At 42.6% G+C, this 25,362-nt stretch overlaps 3 protein-coding genes across 8 annotated transcripts; all 3 read left to right on the top strand.

Moving 5' to 3' along the window:
* The first annotated feature begins 962 nt into the window (after positions 1-962).
* Positions 963-15,251, top strand: LOC147248981 (dixin-A-like). 6 transcript variants are annotated; one of them, XM_086227107.1, is made up of 21 exons: positions 963-1,225; positions 2,015-2,141; positions 3,251-3,376; positions 3,623-3,854; positions 4,069-4,164; positions 7,162-7,259; positions 7,343-7,446; positions 8,685-8,768; positions 9,040-9,093; positions 9,248-9,298; positions 9,389-9,493; positions 9,671-9,724; positions 10,603-10,674; positions 10,894-10,965; positions 11,052-11,117; positions 11,715-11,861; positions 12,638-12,701; positions 12,804-12,900; positions 13,265-13,373; positions 13,470-13,549; positions 13,631-15,251. In XM_086227107.1, the coding sequence occupies exons 1-21, from the start codon at positions 1,163-1,165 to the stop codon at positions 13,638-13,640; spliced, it is 1,911 nt and encodes a 636-aa protein (XP_086083233.1). In that variant the 5' UTR covers positions 963-1,162; the 3' UTR covers positions 13,641-15,251. The 6 variants fall into 6 exon arrangements, with proteins under 6 accessions (XP_086083233.1, XP_086083232.1, XP_086083234.1 ...); XM_086227106.1 differs by having other exon boundaries at positions 2,012-2,141; positions 4,072-4,164; positions 13,631-15,250; XM_086227108.1 differs by having other exon boundaries at positions 2,012-2,141; positions 7,168-7,259; positions 13,631-15,250.
* Positions 15,252-16,603: 1,352 nt separating this feature from the next.
* Positions 16,604-22,900, top strand: bud13 (BUD13 homolog). The gene is made up of 10 exons (XM_086226146.1): positions 16,604-16,783; positions 16,964-17,051; positions 17,730-17,814; positions 20,130-20,471; positions 21,307-21,578; positions 21,671-21,779; positions 21,894-22,032; positions 22,122-22,303; positions 22,401-22,482; positions 22,618-22,900. The coding sequence occupies exons 1-10, from the start codon at positions 16,644-16,646 to the stop codon at positions 22,709-22,711; spliced, it is 1,533 nt and encodes a 510-aa protein (XP_086082272.1). The 5' UTR covers positions 16,604-16,643; the 3' UTR covers positions 22,712-22,900.
* A 689-nt stretch (positions 22,901-23,589) lies between these two features.
* snrnp35 (small nuclear ribonucleoprotein 35 (U11/U12)) lies at positions 23,590-25,353 on the top strand. The gene has a single exon (XM_086226455.1). The coding sequence runs from the start codon at positions 23,729-23,731 to the stop codon at positions 24,428-24,430; it is 702 nt and encodes a 233-aa protein (XP_086082581.1). The 5' UTR covers positions 23,590-23,728; the 3' UTR covers positions 24,431-25,353.
* The last annotated feature ends 9 nt before the right edge of the window (positions 25,354-25,362 follow it).

The raw sequence follows: 25,362 nt of genomic DNA, 5'->3' as shown, positions 1-25,362 counted from the left end.
GAATTCAAAGAAAAAATACTAATGACCCGCACCATAAAACAAACTTAGGATGAGAGCCTGATTATTATTTGTTGAACATGGGATGTAATGACATGGGATGCAATCAAACGAAGCAAGAGTTTACAGAGATGAAAATACATATTATGATGACGCAATACACATGGTCATAATGACTTTGTGTTATAGTATCAAAATTTTACTGAAGTCTAAGCATTCAGTTAAAGAGAATAAGTATTTAAAAAGACTTCTAAAGATAAAAGTTGCACTAAAACTACCATAAAGACAGCATTTGAATGTTAAATCAATTACAAAATGGCTGATTGGAGAGGTTTGTTGCGTGGGTTTGGACACTTCAGCCACCTCTGGGATCGTGCAGGTCTCTGTCTCTGACAGCTTACTTTAGGGGCCCTGAGTTGAAACACTGGGATGCATTATTCTGCAACTGCATATTATATTATTATATTATATATGTATTGATATTATAAATATGCTATGATATGTCTCTTGACCTATTTGGACCCATTGGGTTATAAATAAAGTTGTAGTTAAATAAAAGATAACAGGTTAAAGGATAGGTTAAAATTAAGTTAAATCATATTAACCTATTCCACATGTTAATCTGCACTTATTAAAACTAGACAAAATAACTGATTAATTTTGATAAACTGATAAAAAGAGCATTTAATGCAATAATCCTGCCCTTCACAGTACTTTGTATGAAACTTAACTAAAATGTTTCAGAGGGCATTATAGAATAGTGTTAAGCTGTTCTGTCATTGCATTGGAACCATTCTCGGTATGGTTTCATTCTGTATAATTTATAAATACATTTTCATGACTTAAAAACTTAAAACACCATTTTGTGAAATTAGCTTTTTTACAAAAATGCCGTATCTTTTGTAATAATTCCGGAAGTACCAGTGGATGATGGGTTTTATTCTGATACCAGGAACCGGAAGTGCTGTACATTGGGTGGGGTGACTTGACTCGGGTACCTAGCCCGGTCTAACGGTGGCCGCTTCCTCCGACCCTCAATTGTCTTGGATGGTTGACGTCCGCCGGACCTTCGCGGTACAGTAACGAGGGTCTGCCTGTTGTTCCCCAACGGCAGCGCGAGCCTGCTAGCCTGCTAGCTAGCTTAAATGGGTTCCCGAGTAAAAAGATGATCGCCTCACTTTCTAGAGGAAGTCTGCTGGATGAGGTTCTACATGGGAGCTTTAACGAGGTAAAACTTTCATATAGCGGTACTGTTACTTCGAAGAAGCTATAATCGATATTATTATTTACAAGCTAAATTCAACATAAGCCAAATTCGTGAACCGTAATTAAATTTGCCAGCCAAATTTTACACCTGGATGGAAGAAATGCAAAGTGCCCTAATTTAAGGGGACGCATTTCTGCGGGAAGCCCAACTGTTCGGTTTTATTTGCGAGTAACTAATTTGTTTGCTAGTCTTTACAAAAAAAAAAGCTGACATATTCGTCAGGTCGCTTATGTTACTGCTAGCGGTGTTCTCAGGTGTGGCGAGTTGTCCAGCCTGTTTTGACATCATCTACACGGCAGACACACGGGGTCAACGTTCTCTGTTGTGTGCTTGTAAATGTGGTGGGTTTGGGGGTATCCCCGGACGACGGGATGTCACGTGACGGAGCGGAACCGGTAAAGGTGAATGGAAGCCTGTGAAATCATCGACGTGTGTGTGAAATACAGGGGGAGGATGATATTTCATACAACTCCGTCGCAAACGAGAAAGTATACTGTGACAACGGAGACATATTTTAATAGGCAACGGGACACCGGACGGCCCCTGCCCCCACCCCTTTGTCCCAACATAATAAACAAAGGAACTTGTGTGTGATAGCAGGGTCTCAGCCTTGTGTCCCCTCGTGAACATGTTTTCTAACTTTCAAAGTTTGTTTGTGTGTGTGTGTGTGTGTGTGTGTGTGTGTGTGTGTGTGTGTGTGTGTGTGTGTGTGTGTGTGTGTGTGTCGGGGGGGGGGGGGGCGTGCAGCAGCAGCTGGCCACTTACGTCTCCTGGGTGAACTCCCAGCTGAGGAGGAAACCTGGGCTGAGGCTGATCGCTGACCTCAGGCGTGATCTGCAGGATGGGCTGGTGCTCACACAACTGATAGAGATAGTTGGTAAATGCACACATTCATACTCACACTAATGGCTGGCAACGTACAGCGCCAGGTCAATGATGCAGTTAATGTGGATGTAGAATAATGGGATTTTTATTCATATGATGTTATGTTTTATTCCTAATTTGTTCATTAATGGATGACATATCTTTCATCATTTTCATTTTTTTCAATAAAAACCTTAAAAAAATGAAAAATATATATTCAAATTTTTCCTCATATCAAGATCTATATGGATTCATATTTCCAGTCACAATTATGTAACCAGATTTTATTTATTGTTTATTGGATCTTTATTTAATACTGGGTAAAATAACAATTATTATATTGGTACTGTTGTGTGAGATTAGATATTGTCTTTAGTTTTTGATGTAATTGTATTGTCATTCACCTTACATGTTGTTTTTTATCTGGTTTTAAAGGCTGCATTACAGTAAGAGGGGTTATCATTTTCTGAACTCTCCAGACTGTTTTAGCTATTGCTTGCATATTTGCCTATACACATGATGACTTCATGACGACCATCAAAAATCACACTGTATTAAAAAAAATGTAAATATTGTGATATTTCATCTTATCAATAGAGGCAAGCCACACCATTTTGTATGTTAAACCATGTTCTAAACGTTGAACTTTTAAATTAAAAAGAATAAACAAAAATAGGATTAACATTGCTTTATTTTCTCATATGTATATAAATTAGCAATTGCAACTACAACCTACTATCATGACGTCAACAGTTACATGCAACAATGGACACATTTTTGAACGAAACTTTATTGCTGACTGTATACATTTATAATTGACTTGATGAGGCACGTGGCCCAAAGTGGCATTCGTGTAGCTTCAGGAGAAAGGAGATCAAGTGTTTTGAATTTCTTAAGAGCAGAACTTAAATATTAGACCTTAAAAATACTAGGTTCCATCTCATTTAGCTTCAGCATTCATTCAATCACCTCAGATATACATTTGGTGCTTTAATTTGTTGTATTTACAATGGAAGTGGTTGATTAAGAAGATACTAAACACATTTAGCCAATGATTGCTAATTACGACCTTTGTATGAATTGATCCTTTATTTCTACCCTCTTGCTCTCTCTCTCTGGCAGCAGGGGAAGTGCTTGAGGGTGTGTATGTGGCCCCGCAAAACAAAGAAGAGAGCCGGAAGAATGTGGAGCAAGTCTTGCAGTTCATTTCCTCCAGACACATACGCATGCCACACATTTCCGCGAGAGGTAAATCACAGAAAAAAGCTCTCTTTTCTCATCAGGGTTAGGTTTCCCTCGCCGTCCTCAAATTATGAACCTTTAACTGTGGTCACAAGCTTTTCACACGTGATGTTCACTTTGTAATAAATGACTGTCTCCATGTGGTCGTGCGTTGGAGATTCAGTGCAGTCTTGTGGTTGCTGTCACATGTCAGCGCTGTATGTAGCCATACATGTTTAGTTAATTACTGAATACAATGTGTTCTTTCTGCAGAAATCGTTGATGGTAATCTAAAATCTGTAATGAGGGTAATTCTGGCGCTGGCTGCCCACTTCAAACCCTCAGCCAATAACAGGACTGCCTCTGGAAGTGGGAGGAGCATAACAAGAGGCCCATGGAACCACAATCCTCTCTCCACTGTTGCGCTGGCTCAAGGTGCAGCTGCTGCGCTAGCGTCAGCACGACTTGATGTCTCGCAGCCTACAAGTGCCACACGTCTCCACAGGTGTGCTGCCTGCAAATGTCCAAGCTAATAACACCATCATGCAACACTGACCCAGCGCTTCTTCTCCACAAACCTGTGATGATATTTTCCTTCAGTATCCAAATGTTGTCAGACATAATGACCCTACTCAGAGAAACATGCAGTCTCTGCTGTTGAGACCAGACTATTATTGTTTATCAATACATAAACCCCGCATTTGTCTGGTGTCTTTCAGTAGCTGGGGACTGGATAAGAGTGTATGTGTTCGTTCACTGGTTGAGCAGTATGAGAGAGGAATTCCCGATGAGCAGGACAATCCTCAGCCTGGCAGGTAATCTTCTTTTGCAGTTTTTCCTCATTTTTATCAGTTTAAATCGTCATCCTGGGACAACCTGAAACATCAGATTAGATATTCATGGTTTGCATACAGTTTGCACGGTGCAGTGCATGGTGCAGTGGTCAGCACTGTTGCTTCACAGCAACAAGGTTCCAGGTTTCAGTCCCGGCTCAGGCACGGGATCTTTCTGTGTGGAGTCTGCATGTTCTCCCTGTTCCTGTGTGGGTTCTCTCTGGTACTCCAGCTTCCTCCCACAGTCCAAAGACATCAAGAGGGGACGAGGCTGATTGATACTCTAAATTGACCGAAGGTGTGGCTGTGAGTGTGAATGGTTGTCTGTCTCTATGTGTTGGTCCTGGGATGGACTGGTGACCTGTCCAGGGTGAACCCCACCTCTCACCTGAAGGCTGCTGGGATAGGCTCCACCCCCCCACGACCCTTAACAGGATAATCGAAAGAAAATGGATGGATGGTTTACCTACAGATAGGAGAATAACCCTGAACCCATGCACCCATCCAGTAAACTAATGTGTGGTACAAATATCACTTCCTGTAACCACTGGGTTACTATGACAATGACTTAAATCCAGCTTGTAGGATTTTTTGTGAAGTTTGGAAAAGATTTGATCATGTGGAGTTAAAAGCGTTACATGTTCTATGGTGAAATATTAAAACTGTCCATATTGCCATGGTGACACTGCTTATTAAAAACTAGCATTCTTCACAGTAACAAATCATCAAGATCTTAAGATGTGTTTCTGACCAGATGGATCAGTCCCAACTTCTAAGGGGAGGACATCAAAGTGGAAGAAAAAAAACTTTATACCACCTTTTGCCACCAGGTGGCGCTATGATTAATCTGTTCCTACATATAATGGGTTCTTTCTTGGCTAATACTACAACACTCTTCCAAGTTTGGTGAGGTTTAGCCAGAGAGATTTTGGTGGAAGTAATAATTCAGGGCTTCGATCAGGCAGTAGGCTTGTAAGACTTGATGATGGACATCTGTGGATGTTTTAGTGAGATGCGATTTTGCTGGCTTGATTTCATGACAGAGGCGTCTGTATTATAGGGATCTAAGGACAAGATATTAGTATACATTGAATTTGAACATGCTGTTTTTTTTTATTGAATCTATTTATACATGAGGCTCTGGATTTTTGTGGTAGAAAACAAATCCCCTTTTGTTGTTAATTGTAATGGGTGTTGGATAATCCTGAGAGCCCCACAGAGGCAGTTTGTGTCACATCATTTTTTTCCTGGGCTGAACTGATCGGGATGTATTCATCGCTGCAAGGTTGTTCTCATATCAAATGAAACGGCATGACTTATCCTTACCCACAATGTGTTCCTTGTCTGTGCGACAGTGCATTATTAGCAAAAAGCATCACTATGAATCTGCAGAAAGTTGAATCAGTTCAAAGTTGCATCTATTGCTGCTCCCTGGCTGAATAAGTGCTCATCACTTCACACTCACCACTTGTATTGTTTTTGTTTTTCTTTCTTAGAGCAACGTAGGTTTTATGAGCCGTCTACAATCTAACGCTCACGTTACTTCGTCACATCCCAGTTTGAGTAACCAGTAAACAAAGATGATTTGCAGTTAGTTAAAGCTGTGGTCAGAAGTCATGTGCAGCTCACTGATGCACATGTTCTTCATCTTATGATTCAATGGTAAAACTTCAGTGCATAAGACATTCAATTTCAATGGTATCTCACCATCATGGCTCTGACATCATCTCTCCTCCACGGTGGTGAATAGATCTTTCTACTGAAGAGAGCCTGGAGCTCACAGGGTCAAACATTAGCTAGCGCTTCTTTTTATGTAACATCCCCGTTATCTTACGTCTTGAACACCTGCTTTCCCCACTTGAAAACACTGGACTACATTCCGATTTGTGTGTGTGTGTGTGTGTGTGTGTGTGTGTGTGTGTGTGTTTGTGAGTATCTCACTGGCTGACAGAGCATATGACTGGGTTTTCGTGGACACAACCAACTCTGTGTGTGTGTGTGTGTGTGTGTGTGTGTGTGTGTGTGTGTGTGTGTGTGTGTGTGTGTGTGTGTGTGTGTGTGGTAGTTTTATACACTGGGGCTAAACACAGGCAGATGATGGATAAAAGAAACGGTCTGTATTTTCTCCAATCACATGTCTGCTTTGAAGTTATGCTGTGAATGTGTGTGCGTTACTGCAAGTGTAGCTTATATATTTGAGCAAGACATGCGTTAGTAGGTTGTTTTGTTTGGTTTTTTTTGGGTGGGACAGCCAACTGCTACCCTGACATATGTACCATAATTATGAGAGAGATGCTAAGCAGGGTAGACTATTGCCATTGTTACTCATAGCTAGCTAGAGGCAGAGGGCGGGATTTTTTGGAGTTGGGAAGATTAGAAACCCTTTTAAATTGGTGGATTTGTAGTAGCAGGGAACACAGTCTTCTTGGAAATATTATGTACAGTTGAAGCATCCTGTAGCACGCTATGGGGGGGACGCAGTTTAAATGGTAAGACCATTTTGGATGTGTGTGCTTTCCTGTGCAAATAGGTGTACGTTCATGCTTGGTATACTGTAACCGTAACAAATATCCTGTGCTGAAATGTGACTTGTGACTGTATATCAAGTGTAGCATATACATTATGTAATGTGACATTTTGATTAGCAAAGACACGCATGGGATGGACCTGCATCCTTCTCATGTGACGCTTTAGCTTCTCAGTTTTCTTTCGTCTTTGAAGCCGACTGTCCGGATTAACTGCCAGTTTAGTACTTAACAGCTACTGCAAGCTTACTTAAATTCTACAAATGATGTTGTTTTAGAGTGAAGTAGCAACATATTGGATAATGTTTAGTAGCATATTGTAATTTCACTGCCTGTTTCTATGTTTCTTTGCAAGTAATTTTTACAACCAGTTTAGTTGAAGTAGTTGCGGGGAGTGGTGTCCTCCCCTGCGTCTTCAAATAAATGGATTAATCAGTGTTTTGTTCTCCTCGAGCCTTAGCTCAGTCAGTCCAGTGGTGTCTCCAAGAACTCAGCTCAGCAACACCAACTCAGACAGACAACAAGACGACCACCGGCGCCCTGAGAGCAAAGGTGGGTTCTCGTATGCGGTTAGAAAACATCAAGATCTACAGTTGGACTACTGTGTAACTCATGTACTTGTTGTGCCCCTCTAGTGGAGTCATGGGGTGATACAGTGGAGACAGCATGGGAGGATACTGTCAGCGAGACTTTGGAGAGGGAGGTGCAAGAGACTCGTAAAATGGTGTCTGCTTTACAGGTATATGTACGATAGTATTTACAAGCATTAATCTCTAAGAATGAGTAAGTGTGTTGTGTCTTTAGTTTCTTACAGAAGGACACAAGTGTAATATTTCTGTGCAGACTGGTTTATAGCTGGCACATAAGCTGGAAAGTACATGCTCGTTTATGTTAATGATATGTTTGACAAAATGTCTCACCAGAGGATTTTTGCAGCCTGTCCTGATTAAAACGATAAAAACCATATATTTAAATTCCTCGCAGTTATTCTGCTTACTTGCCAGAGCCTGAACCACAGGGATAGCCTCAAGGTCTGAAAAGTGACACCAGTCTGCCTTAAACTAGCATTCTTTCCAATAGCCAGCATTGGGCGCCTCATGTCGGTGCAAAAAAAAGGTCAAATTGTGTGCTGATCTGTGAGGAAAATAACCTTTGAATTTTCATCATAGACCAACAAGATTTAACCTTTTTGTTTTTTGAAACAAGAGGAGGCTCCCCCTGCTGGCTATGAGAAGGAGTGCTGGTTTAAGGCAGACTGGTGTCATGTATCATAGCTGATGACGATACATTCTCCTTATGAGTTTCCTTACGAGCTCACTCACTAGTTTCGCACTGCATGCTGGTCATTTTGTAAATTATGGCTGTGGCCCGCTGTTGATCTCTGATCATTTCATAGAAGTATAAAAAATATGTTGTGAGTGAGACTTTATCATACACTTCTATCCCACAATGCCACAGGAAAAGTAGTGTTCAGCCACTGGTCACTAACCAAGCCTCTTTCCCAACATGCATTGCATTGGCTGGCAGAAGAATCCAGGGAAGACCTGTACAGTGGCCAACAAATATTGTTTACCCTTAACAGATGAGCTTCCTTTACAGCCCTCCACCTAGAGATCCCTTCATAGTGAGGAGGGAATAAGAGGGTGATTTTGGATACAGCCTAGGATTCTGTAATCAGGCTACTGTAGTAATAAGAGTCTTGAATATCAACACTGTTTGTCCCAGACCTCCGAAGGATGGTCCTCTTACCACTGGGTCACATCACGGTGGCCACAACTCATTCTTCGATGGGTAGTACACACTTGGCTGCGTCGCTGAATGGAAGTTGGTTCAAGATGCCCATGTGGCTGCACATGAGCTGATTAGCAGGCTTGTGATTTGTCTTGCTTGTATCATGCTACTGCTTCAGCAGGACTGATCTAATTCCTTTGACAGTCCCTCCTGGTCTCACATGTTTGTACCCTTTCTGTTTTGAAGGCTCTGCTGCTGCACGGCTCTCTGCCTGAGGATGAGCAGGATGTGTCCTTGACTTTGGAACAAGATAACACTGAACACCAACTGGTAGTCATAGTTTCTTTATTCATCCAGTTTGTTTTCAAACTTGATTTAATTAGCTGGCATTTTCTGTGTCATTCCTTCCTTCTTTGCTCTCTTTCACCAGCTCATTGTGTTTGACACATATCATATTTCTTTTTCTTAACTGTGAGTTTGTATGTGTGTGTGTATCAGAGGGTGACACGGGTATCAGTTTCCGTGCTTCCTTGGTCCATTATCGTTCTCCCACTCATCCCTCTCTCTCTCTCTCTCTTTTTCTCTCTCTCTGTCTGTCTAGGTAGTCACTCGCAGTCGTCTGGATCAGAGTATGGAAGAGGCTCGGGAGCTGAGGGTACTTGTTTCTTTTCAAACTTTTAAATTTCTTTTCACAGAATACTTTCGTTCTTCTTTTGTTTGGATAAAAGTCACCTTTTGAGGGAATAAACGTCCGGAATGTTCACTGTGATTAATATTTAATTCACTCTGTTAATCAATGCTTTGTGTAGAGGGAACTGCTGCGCTGTAAGCAAGAGATGAGGAACCTGCAGGGAGTCAAGGTAAAACAGATCCACAACCTGCTCAAGATTAAAATATCATTGCCGTGTATTTTTTGTGGTGGAGACTGGTCCTCATTTGTAAATGTGCAGGATGCCCAGCAGCAAAGGCTGTGCACTCAAGAGGCACTGATACTGCAGATGAAGCAAGAGCTTCTCCGAGCCAGCATGACCAGGGAAGAATTCAACAACCAGAACGTATGAAACTTTTATCATTTGAAATCAAGTAAAAAATCACAAATATATGTCAGTTTTATTTGTGTGAAAGTAAAGTGTTCCAAACTCTTCCTTGTATAAGCTTAAGTTTCCCAAGGTACAGTGTACTTCAGGTATGTAAAGATGTTTCCCCTCTTATATAAATGTGTGGTTCTGTAGGCTGAGCTACAGTGGAAGCTGGAGGAATGTACCAGGCTGTGGGGGGACTGCAAGGTAAGGAACTCCAATCCCTCTCTCAGAAGAGGTAACTTAGCACTATTGTTCTAAATTATCAGTATTCATATAAGCTGTGTAAAAGAACTGGAAACCCTCGAGGGTATGAAAGTTGAAGCCTGACTTCTGTTGCTAATGTTGAAAATAGATTTACATGTTGGAGCAAAGTTAAAGGAACACACCACCTGTTGAGAAACATGTATTTCTTGTAGATAAATATATAATTTCTTTTTAACACCTCAGACACAAATTCAACCAGCTGTGTTCAAGTAGCAGTGTGTGTGTGTGTGTGTGTGTGGGGGGGGGGGGGGGGGGCAACAGGAACTCCGTCACTGTCCAAAATACAGCGACAAAAAAGGCAACGGGAGCCGGTGGGGACTGGAACAACTGGCTCTTTAAAATCAGGTTTTCTCTGGTTGCAAGTACAAAGAGAGGATGAGGAGGATTACTTCTGGACAAACTAAGATCCTGACCCTTAACTTTTTGTTGAGCTTTAAGAGAGGTATAATAACACATCCCATCTAACTGCCATCCATAATGCTAAGCTAACTAGAGGGCGGCGGTGTCTGAGGGTCTCGGCTCCCCAGTGAACACATAGAAGAGAGAAGGGTATCATTCTTCTCATCTGCTTCTGAGAAGGACTTCAAATAAGTCAAGTTTTCCAAAAAGTCGGTGTGTTCCTTTAATTTTCATTATTTTCTTTGTGTGACGTTCTTGTTTTAGATTTTATTATTATGTCAGTCGTTTCAAGTCTTCCTCAGGGGGTCCAGTGTGCTCCACCGTTCTTACCACATTGCCAATCCAGGTCCAGTTTAAATGTTTGAGTTTTGCTAAACCTGAGCCTACCCTTTCTTTTTCCCCTTGATGTGTCTGTGAAGAAGGACATTGGACAGAAGGACAGACTGCTGCAGCAGCTCAAACAAAAGTTTGAAGAAAGCCAAAAACAGCAGGTTTGTCCAGCAGCAACTATAAGACTGAGAGGTTATTTAAATAAGCCAAAAATGATGCAGCATGTGACTTACAGACCAAGGGTTAATAATGGATACCCATTTTAATTTATCCCTCCCCAACTTTTAAGTGTCAGTAACTGTCATTTATCACGTTGTGACCAAGCGTCAGGATCTAACTGGGTTCTGTTATTGTGGGTTTGTATCGTGTCTCTTTGGCAGAGTGAGCTGCAAAGAGAGCTTGAGCATAAGAACAGCAAGCTGCAGGAGCTGATGAACAGAGACCTGCAGCAGGTAGTTCTGGTTCTTCCCCGACCCCTTTAGAGGTCTACTCCTAATAACAGGCAGTTCTAATTAGATCAACATGATGCTTCTTTCAGATTTCCACTCGCGTAGAAAACAACGGATATTGTTACTCTGGCAGTCCAGCTCCCGCCATGTCAAGTGTAAGTATTACACTCCTCCGCTAAGGAGGCTATGTTGTCATCTCTGTTTGGAAGTTTGTCAGCTAGCAGAAATATGCAAAGAAAAACTCCAGGTGTGCTTGGATGGGTGTACATGGCCCAAGGAAAAGGGGAATTTTTTTTTTTACAAGTATTCCACTTTAAATGAACCTTTGTTAAAAATGATCAGATTTCCCGCAGATGTGATCACAAGTGTACAGATCTGAGTACGTGAGTTTATGCCAGCCATTAACAGAATGAATGTGCCTCCACAGTGGCCGCTTGTGATCTGATGTCATTTTCCATCTCTACATGCAAATAAACATGTAATGTGTTATTTTTTGTACCCACAGAGGAGTGTTCCGTGCCATGTTAAGCCTGACAAAAACATATTAAAGACATCTACGTTGATGTTTTCCAGGCAAACCAAATCTCCTAAGATTTTTCTTGCTCTCTGAGCATATATCAGAAGTTTATCGCACCAAAAATGCATCTTTTTCAATCGTATGTATGCGATTTGGTGTGATAGAAGTGTGTTGTTATTTTAATCGACATTTGCTCATCTAATCGCCCTGTGTTGTGTGTTTGTGCTCTCAACAGGCAGAGGAGGTGCAGCTTCTCAGAGAAGCACTCAGGAGTCTGAGGAACAACTTAAGAGACCAAGACCCTCAGCACCACACACTCGACACCCTGGAGCAGGGCATCGTCTCACTCATCGACAGGCTGCATGTGCTGCACTCACAGCGGGTATGGACATAAGCATAATCACACCAGAAATTGTTAGGGCCCCTCTGTAGATCATAGGATCCACAGCAATGATAAGTGAGGCTGCTGTGTGATCAGTCAGGTCCTGTAATGGGCTGCATCAGCGATCTGCACAGTCAAGGCTGGTTTGGACCTTAGTTCTACTGTAGGGAAGAGTTAAAGCAATGCTGCTATTTTCAGGGTTGTACCAGCTGAAATAGTTCCAACTGGGCTCAAGTTACACCAACCCTACACCGAGCTTCTACAACTTCCCTTATTTTACAGTAACTTGGGTTGTAGACTGATTAACACCTTCTACCACCTAGTTTTTGTACTTTTTTAAGCTGGTTGCCTCTTCGTTATTGCAAGAAAAAAATACAAGATACAACACAATAATGAACACTTTACAGCAGTGCTGTTTTCTGATTGGCCACGAGAATTGAAAACATCAGTTTCTGTGTTAACATCTGGGTTAGTTTGGAAGTTATGGCGAAGTAGTTGAGATGAACGTTGAGTCTCTGTCGGGCAGCCCTACCAACATAGATACAGAACGTGCATTAGTGAGGACCATGACTTGAAGGACTGCTAACACAGCTGCCTTTTGGTGGCAGCGATTGAATCCTGAATGAACCACTGGCTTGTTTTGGCTGAACGATTGAAAAGATTCTCCTCAAAGATCTGTTTGAAATGTCCAAATGAAACAACAAAGCAAATAAGGTGAAATGTGCACTCGACACAGTGAGGTAACGTCATGATATTCTGTAATCTCAACATTGCAGGGAAGAGGGAAATCTCCGAGACGCAAAGTTAACAGCACGGACTGTGACTCCTGGCCTTGCACAAGTACGTAGCAAGCCTCTATCACGCATGTACACCTGTGTGTTACAGTAAAAGTCTGACTCTGTGTGTGTGTGTGTGTGTGTGTGTGTGTGTGTGTCATTACAGAGGTCTGTCCATCCCACGGCAGCTCCACTTCCTCCACTAAAATCCTCTATTTTACCGAAAAATCCCAAACACCTTCTATGATCAGCATACCCAAGAGGTCAGTGTTTCAAAATACACATAAAAGAGGTGTACACATTAAGTGTGTAAAACAATAAAATGAAAGGTAGGAGTTTTTAAAAAAAGGAACAAAAAGGGTAAAAGTGAAATAACAAACAAATGAAAAAAGGGCTTTTTAGTGAAGTAGGAGACAACTTATGTTGAGTAGTTTTTAAATATTTCCCTTTTATGATTTGTATGTGTCATTTTAGGGGTTTAATAAGGTAACTGGACCGTGGAAATACATAATTACCCCAGCAGACATTTATAGGCCATCTACCTTAATGGCCACAGATGGATGATAAAACAGAATGACAAAGTAAAGTTTTAATGAGTGAAATATGATAATCATGCACATCCTACAGGCTAGGTGACGTGACTCTCAAGGATTTTAAGGCAGCTGTGGATAGAGAGGGAAACTACAGGTACCACTTCAAGGCCCTGGACCCGGAGTTTGGCACTGTGAAAGAGGAGGTAAGAGAAAGCTGGGTAGGTGATGGATCAGGTAGTAAGCAAGTCAAATCTGGTATTAGGACACAGTAGATACCATGTCCTCGTGTCTATGAGCAGCTCTTCCTGGACGGAGCAGTTGTTCCTGGCTGGGAAGGAAAAATAGTTGCATGGGTGGAGCAGGACCATGGTGAAGAAAGGTATCAATAACATCTACAGCTCTAACTACTCTCTGTCCCACTGAGTCAGTAGTGAGAAACTTATTTTCTCTTTTGTCTTAGACCCTTGTAGGTTCTACCAGGATGACAGCCATCAGCTCTGGTTCCTCCAGGCTCAGCGAGTGGACACGACGATGGGCGATGATTCAACTTATTAGCAATACACCATTAGACTTGCAGCAAGAGATTAGGGTTGATCGGATGGTGCTTGATGCTACTGATAGCTCGACACACAGTGTGAACCATGTTAATGATATCATAGAACTCTGTGCCTTACGAAGGAGTGCTATTTCCATCATGTTCTTATTGTTGCCAGGCCATAACTGTGGAATTTCAAAGAACAAAACAACTTTTTGGGAATTACGTTTAATTGCCATTTTCATCAAAGCCAGACAAGGAGAGAGATACCCTTCTCACCTCTATGTGTGTATTTGGAAGCCACGGAGACCAGTTGACCTAACTTGATACCTGCATTAATATAACGAGGGTTATCCATAAGATCTGTTATGAAATTTAAATGTTCCAATTTTGAACTACTTTTTTGAAGGGGTGCAGTCATGTGACTCAGCACCTTCAAACTTCTAGCAACAAAACAAACCAACTGCTGACGGCTAGAAGAGCAACTGCTGCTTCTAATCCTGGTCAACTTTGTGAGAGAGGATGAGGAGGATTTTTTTCATGGGGAAAAAAAAACAAGCTCATGACCATGTTTGATGGCTTTTGATAGAGGCATGCTAACACATCCCATCTACGACCACTCATTGTGCTAAGTTAACTAGTGGTCTGTGTTTGTCTCTCCAGCTCTCACAGAGGAGAGAAGGGTAGCTACCTTCTGGTTTGGCTCTGGTAGGACTGCAAATGAGCCAACGCTGTGTTTCAACCCTGAGCCTTTCCACAGGTTTGTGTGGGAAGGTGGGGAAAAAACACACAGTAATTTCTAAGTGTTCAGCATCACTTTTCATTCATTGTCTTAAAAAAATACATGTTAGAAATATGTGGGCGGCATGGCTTGGAGGTAGCATGGCCGTCACGCAACTGAAGGGTGGCATGTTTGATCCTCACGTCCCCCACTGACCGTATCGAAGTATCCCTGAGCAAGATCCAGCCCCCTGGACCCTTAACGGTTAAGCGGCATAAAAAAAAATGGATGGATGGATCGATGTTAGAAATGTATATTTTCTGTTGTTCTTTAGCCCAGGTAAATATCCGTTTTAACTGTGCATGTAAAGTAAATACAGTATTACCTACAGTAGCAGTAAATACTACAGTAGTTTCGCTGGGTGAGGAAAATACCACTTTTATGTACTTCTGTAAAATGACAAGGACAGAGTAGTACAGAGTAGTGCTGGACTTTGATGTTCACGTAGAACTGTAGATTAACAGCACCATCATTTTGTTTACTTTAAGAAATATGTTTTTATTATTATTTGTGTAAAAAGTATTTTAACCACGTGCTTAAATAATTGTTTGAGATTCTTCAGAGGTGGAAATGATTCTGCTCCTGTTAAAAGATGCTGTGGGACAAAATTTGGCATCGGAACTGCAAAGGATGTCAGTTGTTCTAGCTGAAGCCATGAACTATCCCTCTATTTATAGTGTGTGTGTGTGTGTGTGTGTGTGTGTGTGTGTGTGTGTGTGGATGTGGATGTATTGACTCCTAAATGTCAGTCAAGATGAATAAAGCAGAGCTGATTAATTGAGGTGGTTGTCTGCTCTATTACTTTTTCAACTAAAAAGCCAACAACATGCGTCAGTTTGAGTTTCCATCAATTCCACAATTTTTTTTTTGTATTTTCTTTTCAACACTTTTTGGCGAGCTACTAGTACTAGCTACACATCTGCAATTAGAAACATGCCAAAAACTCAAATGAAAAGAAAGGACACGAGTTGAAATTCACATGGTTGATCTCTCAGCAGTAAATAAATTAAGAGCACCATCTAGTGACCAGTTGTTACTTCACCAGTCTCGTTAAATCATTGTTCCAGTCACGAGTGCGACATAAGGTCTTTGCAAAGAAAGCTACTGAAAGGAGACTAAAGTGTGTGTTGACTCTGTTAAGGAGCACAGAGACACCAAGAGGAGGGACTAAAGGACTCCTGGGAGACAAGGACATGCTGATGACGTCTTGTATCCAGCCGTCTCTGTATTGGAGGTCAACATGAACAAGACAGCAGGCCCTTATTCTGTTCAGACCACATGACATCACTATGAGCAAAACTCCTGATCAAGAACAGAGAAGCATTTTATAGTGTTAACAAGGAGTTTGGGAATCATAACATGGCTTAAGTTCTCATCTTAGTTATTTATCATTAACAAAAACACACTACGACTGCACGGTGGTGCAGTGGTTAACACTGTGGCCTCACAAGAAGGTTCCGGGTTCGAGTCCCGGCTCGGGCACGTGATCTTTCTGTGTGGAGTCTCCATGTTCTCCCCGTGTCTGTGTGGGTTCTCTCTGGTACTCCAGCTTCCTCCCACAGTCCAAAGACTTACTGACTAGATTGATTGGATTCTCTAAATTGACCGTAGGTATGAATGTGAGTCTCCTGTATGTCCTTGCGATGGACTGCCGACCTGTCCAGGGTGAACCCTGCCTCTCGCCCGTTGACGCTCCACCACCCCCCCGCGAAAATCGTCATCTTCCTACATATTAAGATATGTAGGAATAAGCGGAAGATGACGATGGATGGAAAAACAAATTACGACGCCTGCTAAAAATTAGGTTTATATTTTATTTTTGTCTTATTATGTCTCTCTGGAAATTATATTTCCTTCACAGACACCATTGATTTGTACATGGACACCTGATTTGAGGAAAAATTCATAATCCCTTCACCATCATGGGGCACTCATTGTTTTCGAATGTCTTCATTAATTTACATAAGAAACAAGTGTCTGCCATGAAAGAAATGGAAGGTTGAAAAAACAATTACTGAAAGCTAGTTTTCATCTGGACCTTGAAGTCCATTTGAAGACGCACTCACGCACACTACATTTGAGTTTTTGGAGACGCGAATTGAAAAAGGTAAACGTCCTTGTTCCTCGGTGGCACTCGTAGTTTCCCACAACACAAAGATGGCCGCCTCCTCTGTTAGCAGTAAAGGCTCAGAGTTGTCTAAAGCTGAATACTTAAAGCGCTATTTATCCACTGATCAAGATGGAAAGAAATCAAAGGGGAAGCTTAAAAAGAAACGGCGTATGGCTCCTGGAAAAGGGTAAGTTGGTTATAACATTTAGAGGAGTTGTTACAAGTTTTGAGTTCCTATGTGTGTTCGCTGTTAAGCTAGTTAAGCGCTTACTAGCCAACTAATGTTAGCCTTCCAGCCCTGATGAACACTCATCATTTGTAATGAAACGTGTAAGTGGGCGACTTACCTCACTCTCTTTTTTGTCAGTCTTAAAATCGTAGACGATGACATAGACTGGAGACAGATGGTTACCGAGGAAAAGGAGATTGAAGAAGACGAAGAGGAAGCCCCAGTGGTAAGATCGCACACGAGCGGACTTAATTCAGCGGGCGAGTCCATTCTCGCTCTAAAATGCCAAGCCTGCCAACACGTCGTTAAGCTTTTATAAATTTTAATTATGTGTGTTCTTTTTAAAATTATCCTCTATCTTTTCATCGGAGAAATTTTTTTCTCTAAATTTCATGCTTTCTTTTGTCGACGTGATCTCTATTAACTCATATTGGGGTAAATATTTTCTTCATCAAGACATAAATGTAGTTGGGAAAGCAATGAATGTTTTACATTCAGTATTGATCGTTGTAAAGTTACAAACTAAATTTAATTTTTGTCCTGTTAGTTTCTGGAAACAAGGGCAAATTGTGAAAAACCTAGATAATGTCCACAACACAGTAATAATGGCTAAATGAAACAACTTATCGCGATTCAATGGAGATTAATGTTCTTTCAAGATTTTTATTCATAGATTTTATTATTAAGCCCTTTGTGATTTTGAAAATACTCTTTAAATTTAAGATATGTGCTCACGTTTTTGCCGCAATCAGTTATTACCTCTCACAAGTCTTGACAGGGGAAATAAGAAAGATGGCCAACATGCTTTGATGGAATGACCAAATCTCTGATGTTTGTCAAGTTTATTATCTCTTCTTCACCTGATTCTGTCTTGAAAGGACTTGTGTTTGTAATGTTTACTCAGATAGCCGAAGTGATTGATGAGCGCCCTGAAGAAGTGAAACAGCTGGAAGTTTTCAGAAACACCAACAGATGGAAAGTGGTTGGCGGTAATGAACTCTCGTATTTATCAAAGAAGATGAGATGTCACAGGTCTGTTAATGTCTGAAACCTGATTGATTAGGGGTGTAATGGCTCAAAAAATTAGGATGTAGCTCATACGGTGCATATGAAGTCCTGGTTTAATATACACTACCAGTCAAAAGTTTGGCGACACCTTCTCATTTAATGTGTATACATTGTAGAGTCTCACTGAAGGCATCAAAGCTATGAATGAACACATGGAATTATGTAGTAAACAAATGTGTGAAAGAACTCAAAGCAGGTTTTCTATTTGAGATTCTTCTTAATAGCCACCCTTTGCTTTGGTATCTGCTTTGCTCACCCTTGGCTTTCTCTCCATGAGCCTCATGGGGTCGTCACCTGAAATGGTTTTCCATCGGTCTTGAAGGAGTTCCCAGAGATGCTGAGCACCTGTTGGTCCTTTGGCCTTCACTTTTGACTCCATCTCATCCCAAACCATCTCCACTGGGTTTAGGTCAGGTGACTGTGGAGGCCAGGTCATCTGGTGCAGCCCTCCATCACTCTCCTTCTTAGTCAAATAGCCCTCACACAGCCTGGAGGTGCGTTTGGGGTCGTTGTCCTGTTGAAAAATAAATGATGGTCTGACGAGACGCAAACCGGATGGGATGGCGTGTTGCTGCAGGACGTCGTGGCAGCCATGCTGGTTCAGTGGGCCCTCAATTTTGAATATATCCCCAACTGTGTCACCAGCAAAGGCCCCACACCATCACACCTCCTCCTCCAGGCTTCACGGTGGGAACCATGCACGCAGAGACCATCCGTTCACTTTGTCTGCGTCGCACAAAGACACGGTGGGTGGAACCAAAGATCTCAAGTTATGACTCATCAGACCAAAGCGCAGATTTCCACTGGTCTGATGTCCATTCCTTGTGATTCTTGTCCCAAACAAATCTCTTCTGCTTGTTGCTTTTCCTCAGTGGTGGTTTCTTAGCAGCTGTTCGACCATCAAGGCCTGATTGGCTCTGAACAGCTGATGTAGAGACGTGTCTGCTACCAGAACTGTGCGTCTTTCATCTGGGCTCTGATCTGAGGTGCTGTTAACTGGTGATTTCTGAGGCCGGTGACTCAGATGAACTCATCCTCAGCAGCAGAGGAGACTCCTGGTCTTCCTCTCCTGGGGCGGTCCTCACGTGAGCCAGTCTCATCATTGTACTTGATGGTTTTTGTGACTGCACTTGGGGACACATTCAAGTTTCAGCTGATTGGTTCTTGCCATCATGTGAACTCTAACAGTGTCAACTAGAGCCGTCAGCTGCGTCCCAACCTGACTTCTCCACAACTCAACTGATGATCCCAACCCTGTTAAGAAGACAAGAAATTCCACAAATGAACCCTGACGAGGAGAACCTGAGAAGTGAGAACCATTTCAGACGACGACATCATGAAGCTCATTGAGAGGCCAAGGGTTTGCAGCGCCGTCAACAAAGCAAAGGGAGGCCACTTTGAAGAATCTAAAACATAGTTAACATTTTGTCTTTGCAACATAATTCCATATATCTTGCTTCATATATTTGATGTCTTCATTATGTATCTACAATGCAGAGAGTAGTAAAAATGAAGAAACCACATTGAATGAGAAGGTGTTTCCAAACTTTTGACTGATAATGTATTTTCAGTACAGAAACAAAATATAACATCAATTGTTTTTCTTTAACTTAAAAAAAAACACCTGGTTTACTGAGCAAACTTTGGCACAGTCTTGAATTAAAGAACCGTCAATATTGCGGCTATCTACTACTGATAAGTACTGTTTTTTTTTTCCCCCAGAACATTCAATTAAATATTTTCAAATACATAAAAATTAAGAACAAAATTAACTCTTGAACTTGTTTTTAGAAAGAGCTTATATGAATCACCAGCTTAAAAGGACGAACCTTGGAACAGAGCTCAGTGACTTGCAACAGGGATGTCTTTATCCAGGGAGTCTGGGCACGAATGAGGGGACTCGTTCACAAATGCGGTTCAGTGCCACCGGTTTGAGCTGGATTTGCATGTAACTGTTATTTATTTGTACCAGGCATCTTCATGTTTGGGTGATGATATCGCAAATGAAAGAGGAAACGTTCAGCCGCTCACATCACAGGTTACAATGAACAACTGGCTTTTATTAGCTTTTGTCTGACCTGCCTGTCTCTGTCCTCCTGTCTCTGTCCATTGTCACCGACATGAATGGAGAAACTGTAGTGTTCCCAAACAGCAGAATGCTGAGGGCTGAATTTGGTTTCAGAACTGCTGCACTCCTGTGATGTACTGAATGATGTCAAGTCTTGTCTCACTATAGAAAATGAATCTCAAGACACAGAGGAGGAAATAGGAAGAGGGAACGAACATCCAGAGCCTGTGGGATCAAGCAGGAGTCGCCATGACTCTCCAGATGTGTCCCCACCTCGGAGAAGTCGCCATGACTCTCCAGATGTGTCCCCACCTCGGAGAAGTCGCCATGACTCTCCAGATGTGTCCCCACCTAGGAGAAGCCGCCATGACTCTCCAGATGTGTCCCCACCTAGGAGAAGCCGCCATGACTCTCCAGATGTGTCCCCACCTAGGAGAAGTCGCCATGGCTCTCCAGACATGTCACCTCCGAGGCAACATTCAGGGAAATCAGGAAAAGTGAAAAATAAAGGTGAGTGATGGGAAGCAATTGGAAAAAAATAAATGTATCCCAGGGGGAAATCTGCTCCTTTCCTTGCTGCACTAAGATGTCCACAACAGTCCTCTAGTAATCCAGCTCTGCTCTCCTAAATGATACTTTGAAATTTTCCTGTATATTTGCCATCCATCTTCAACTGCTTTTTGGAAATGGTGTTGTGGGGGTAGCACGTCCATTGAGGAACCCCAAACTTCCCTTTCCCTGGCCGCATTGACCATTCCCTCCACCTAGTCTTCAGTTGGCCCTGCAGCCTCCTCCTAGCTGGACATTCCTGGAGGTGTTCAGGTGGCATCCTGACTAGATACCTTGACCACCTCAACTGGCTCCATTTGATGCAAAGGAGCAGCAGCTCTACTCTGAGTCCGTCACTCACGACTGAACTTCTCACCTTATCCCTAAGAGAGGCTCCCCCTTTTGAGGAAACACATTTCTGCTGCTCGTATTCAGGACCTCATTCTCTCGGTCATGACCCATATTTCATAACCACGGGTGAGAGAAGGAATGCAGACTGACCAACAGATTGGGAGCTTTGCCTTCTAGCTCAGCTCACTTTTCATTAAAAACAATGCAACAGATCAAATGTAAGACTGGTCCCACTGCTCCAGTTCTTCGGCCCATCTTACGCTCCATTGTTCCTGAACTCGAGAACAGGACCCTGAGATACTGAAATTCCTTCACTTGGGGTGAAGACTCATTCCCTGCCTGAAGTGAACACTGTTTTTCTGCTGAGAACCACAGCCAGAGATTAGATTTGCCAGTTTGTTTTTTAAACTCTTCACGAAATAATGAACTTGGTTTGTTTTTGCAGATTCATCAAGTCTCAAACGTTCACCTCATCGTCATCAATCACCATCAGCTAAGAGGCATCAGACCAGGCACGACTCAGACTCTGATCAGTCTCCTCCACGAAAAAAGTCACAGAGAGGAGGGGCTATAGACTCTGACCAGTCTCCACCAAGGAGGAGGTCCAAAACTAGACCAGGCTCTGACTCCGACCAGTCTCCACCCAGACGGCGGCTACAGAGTGGAAAGGTGTCGGATGAAGATCTGTCACCTCCACGAAGGCCTGGCCAGTCACAGGTGAGCAACCGATATTATCTGACGATCAACTTGAAATCTGGAGCCTTGCAGTTTATTGGACCAAAATTTTACTGTCTTTTTTTTCTCTCCAGGGCCATCGTATGCTCTCTGGTGGGAAGTCAGGTCTGGTTACCAGAGATGTTCTGAGGCAAGAGCAGGAAGAGAACCGTCGCAGAGACAGGCACAACCAGCCATTAGAAGGTTGACTCAGTTCATTTATTACTGTCAACTTTTGTTTTAAGTGATTCATGTCAGAACTCCTGGGATTTTTTTGTCTGAAATGACACTTTTCACCCATTTACTTGCACTCACTAGATGAATCCCGCAATGCGCAGACTGTGTTTCGAGACAAGAGTGGTAAAAAGAGGGATCTGGATTTGGAGCGAGAAGGGCAGAAGAAGAAAGCTGGAGAAAAAGCTGCAAAGGATGAGAAATATGCTCAATGGGGGAAAGGGTAAGTCAGCATTACATATCCCATGTTGAAGAAGGCTACAGAACATACAACTTCTTGTTTCCCTGATCAAACAAATAATATATTCATAGATTGGCCCAGGGCCAGATGCAGCAGCAGAAACTTGAGGATGCGGTGCGTGAAGCCCAAAAGCCACTGGCACGCAACTACGAGGATGAAGAGCTTGACCGTATGTTGAGAGAGCGGGTGAGAGAGGGCGATACGATGGCCGGGATGCTCAGACGGAAGAAGGAACAAAATTCTAAGACACCAGGTATTGAAAGTTAAAAAAGCTAAAACACTGGCACCTGTGATAAAGAGATTTTTTTTTCACCTTGCATTCATTCAGAACGTCTGACTTTGTTCTGCAGACAAACCTCGGTATAAAGGCCCTGCACCTCCTCCAAACCGCTTCAATATTCTACCAGGGTATCGTTGGGATGGCGTTAACAGGTAAACCCTTCTTAACCCATCCTTAGTTCAGTTTTTTTCCTACATCCCATTAGTTAATTTTCTAACAACACCGGTCATGGACCGGACGGCGTTATGGCAGAATTAACAGTGGAATTTAATTTGTTTTTCTTGCAGGTCGAATGGTTTTGAACAGAAACGCTACACGAGGATCGCAGATAAAAAAGCTGTCCAGGAGGCAGCGTATAAATGGAGCGTGGAGGACATGTAACAGAAGTCAGAACCCGATGGATCAGGAGCACAGCTGAAGATCAGGACCACTCATTCATAGGTGGATTTTTCTAGCTGTGGGTGACCAAGTGAGCACATCGTAATGGGTTTGTAAATAGTGATTCTATGTGGAGCTCAGGCAGATGGGTTTTTTTTTCCACTGTTTTATTAAATAATTTGATTTTGTAAAGTTTTGTCCTGTGATTATTTCTTACATACAGCAACACAATTTCATCTTTTCCTAAAAGCATTCTAGAGTTCCAAATAGGTTTTTCTAACTACAGAATTGTGTAAATATGTGTAAGAACACTAAAACACACATGAGCAACAGCGGAAGATGGATGATTAGTTGAAGGTGCCGTTCAGGAGCTTAAAATAGTTAGTTTGACTAGTGATAATCCTCATATCACAAGGCAGAATCAAATTGTTGGCCCTGTAGGATATTTGATACTTTGTGAATCAGGATTACTTTGTAAAAATAGTTATGAGATAAAACTCATCTGCTGGTGAGGCTGGTGTTGGTTGACAAAAAATGAAAAAACTCACTTCTGGATATTGAGATGGGCTTGTTAAGAACATTTTATTTAGAGGACTGTTGTTTGTAGCATGTTTTGATTCAGCTTTGTAAATTAGAGCAGTCCTCTGAGTTGGAGAAAATATTTGCTTGAACTGAGGCTTTGAACAACTTCTGTAGTTAATGGACAGCATTTGCAGATCTTGTAATTAAGCGCTTCAGACCCTCGTAGGAAAAAATGGTCCATTTATGTTAAATTATAATTTAGGGCGATAGTGAAATTGTACCTGATATAAAAAAGTCTCATCGCGTTTTCAGAAAGTAGGAACCTTAGAGCCTGAATGGTTAGTTTCCTGACGGACTGTTTATATTAGCGTACGCTTTTCAAGCGTGAAAATCGAAGAAGTGAGAACGTCCCATAGCTCAACGCAGGCCTGGAGAGTAAGAAGTAAATAACCACGCAGCAACTCGAGTATTCAAGACCAAGCAGCCTGTTGGGACAGAATGGTTGACTGGAGCCCGATAGCGAAGGTGTACGACCCGCTGAAAGCTGGAAGTATCGACGGCACGGACGTGGAGCCCCATGACCGTGCGGTATGGAGGGCTATGTGTGCGCGTTACAAGCCCAACAAGGGTGTTGTGGGAGACCCGTTGCTCACCCTTTTTGTGTCCCGACTAAACCCCCAGACAACTGACGAGAAATTACATCAAGTGTTCTCCAAGTACGGAGACATCCAGCGGCTCCGGCTGGTCCGGGACATAGTGACGGGCTTCTCCAAAGGATACGCCTTCATTGAGTACAAGGAGGAGCGCTCAGTTGTCCGGGCCCGGCGGGACGCTAACAGGCTGGTGGTGGACCAGCACGAGGTGTTTGTGGATTTTGAACAGGAAAGGACCCTCAAAGGATGGGTACCGAGACGGCTTGGTGGCGGGCTGGGAGGGAAGAAAGAGTCCGGACAGCTGCGGTTCGGCGGAAGGGACAGGCCTTTCCGGAAGCCCATTAACATCGGAGCCGGGCTGGTACAGGAACGAGTGGGTGGAGGGCGGAGGGAATGGGACAGACCGGGAGAGAGGGACAGGGAGAGCCGGGACCGAAACAGAGAGCCTGCGTGGGGGGGCAGAGGGAGGAGAGACGATCTGGACAGAAGCAGAGACAGGGACGATCGCAGACGCGGGGACAGGAGCCGGTACCGGGACAGAAGATGAGGGCCCCGATCCGCCATTCAGCTGCCGGCTGTGGCAGGAAGGAAGGAAGGAAGCTTGTGATTGTGATGCATCAGTCATTAGACTTGTATCTGATAAAGTCAGCCTGGACTCGGGCTGGACAGAGGATCTAGTGTATGAATATTTGTTGAGAATCAAGACCTCCTGGCAGGTTGATGAGGTTGATGGCTCACTGGGCTGCACGCTGGTGGCGTGTTCACCAACCTGAAGCCCTGATCAAGCATCAGTCAGCCCAATGTGATCGTGTCACGGTCATGTGAAGGTAAAAACTAGGAAAGGTTGTTTTTTTTTTAATTAAAACGAGGAAGAACCAGTATTAGCAAATGTTGATGCGGTTTTGCTCATCAGACCTTTTCATTAAAAATGTTCATCATCCGGCGATATCGTCACACATCCAAGTTAGTCTCTGTGACTCGCACATAGTTGTGAGTTCTGTTTTCTTCAGTTGAGCTCTGGGGGGGTTGATCATGTTCTGAGTCACAGGGTGGACTGTCGTCTCCAGCAAGGTATGACATCACCGACTGGAAATGTTAAATGTCTCATGACATTACCGTATCAGATTATTAAACTGGAGACTTTGAAGTGTAGTCCCAAATCTGGGTTTGTGTAAAATTTCCTGAGAAATAACGCATGGAGACCAAAGTTACCACATTTTTAGAGCATGTATTTGACTGTTAATGAATGAGAGCAACAGCCTCATCCTCAGGGAACAAAGCGTCAGTCTTTTTGCTTAGAAAGGTGCCCTGTGTGGGGAAAAAAGACAAATGTATCAACTTTCTGGCAAAATAAATTCCCCAAAAGTTTTGAACAGTTTAAATGATATAATTCTCTGCTGTATTTAAAAGACTGGAATTGATGTTAAGATAAATAAATACAAATAAAACCCACAAAAATTGTAGAGTTCTCAGGTTTTT

The sequence above is a fragment of the Aulostomus chinensis genome, chromosome 15 (assembly GCF_037954235.1).
Source record: "Aulostomus chinensis isolate RoL2024-O1b breed Wild chromosome 15, RoL_Achi_v1.0, whole genome shotgun sequence".
Taxonomy (NCBI): Eukaryota; Metazoa; Chordata; class Actinopteri; order Syngnathiformes; family Aulostomidae; genus Aulostomus; species Aulostomus chinensis.
This window is presented reverse-complemented; position numbering and strand designations above follow the sequence as displayed.

What these genes read in the sequence shown, in the direction of transcription:
- LOC147248981 (XM_086227105.1), top strand. Translation starts at nt 1,163, where the DNA reads ATGATCGCCTCACTTTCTAGAGGAAGTCTGCTGGATGAGGTTCTACAT. An exon ending in GGAACCTGCAGGGAGTCAAG is followed by an intron (nt 9,299 to 9,388) that starts GTAAAACAGATC and finishes GTAAATGTGCAG; the next exon opens with GATGCCCAGCAGCAAAGGCT. An exon ending in AAGAAAGCCAAAAACAGCAG is followed by an intron (nt 10,675 to 10,893) that starts GTTTGTCCAGCA and finishes TCTCTTTGGCAG; the next exon opens with AGTGAGCTGCAAAGAGAGCT.
- snrnp35 (XM_086226455.1), top strand. Translation starts at nt 23,729, where the DNA reads ATGGTTGACTGGAGCCCGATAGCGAAGGTGTACGACCCGCTGAAAGCT.
- bud13 (XM_086226146.1), top strand. Translation starts at nt 16,644, where the DNA reads ATGGCCGCCTCCTCTGTTAGCAGTAAAGGCTCAGAGTTGTCTAAAGCT. An exon ending in CGTATGGCTCCTGGAAAAGG is followed by an intron (nt 16,784 to 16,963) that starts GTAAGTTGGTTA and finishes CTTTTTTGTCAG; the next exon opens with TCTTAAAATCGTAGACGATG. An exon ending in GAAGGCCTGGCCAGTCACAG is followed by an intron (nt 21,579 to 21,670) that starts GTGAGCAACCGA and finishes TTTTCTCTCCAG; the next exon opens with GGCCATCGTATGCTCTCTGG.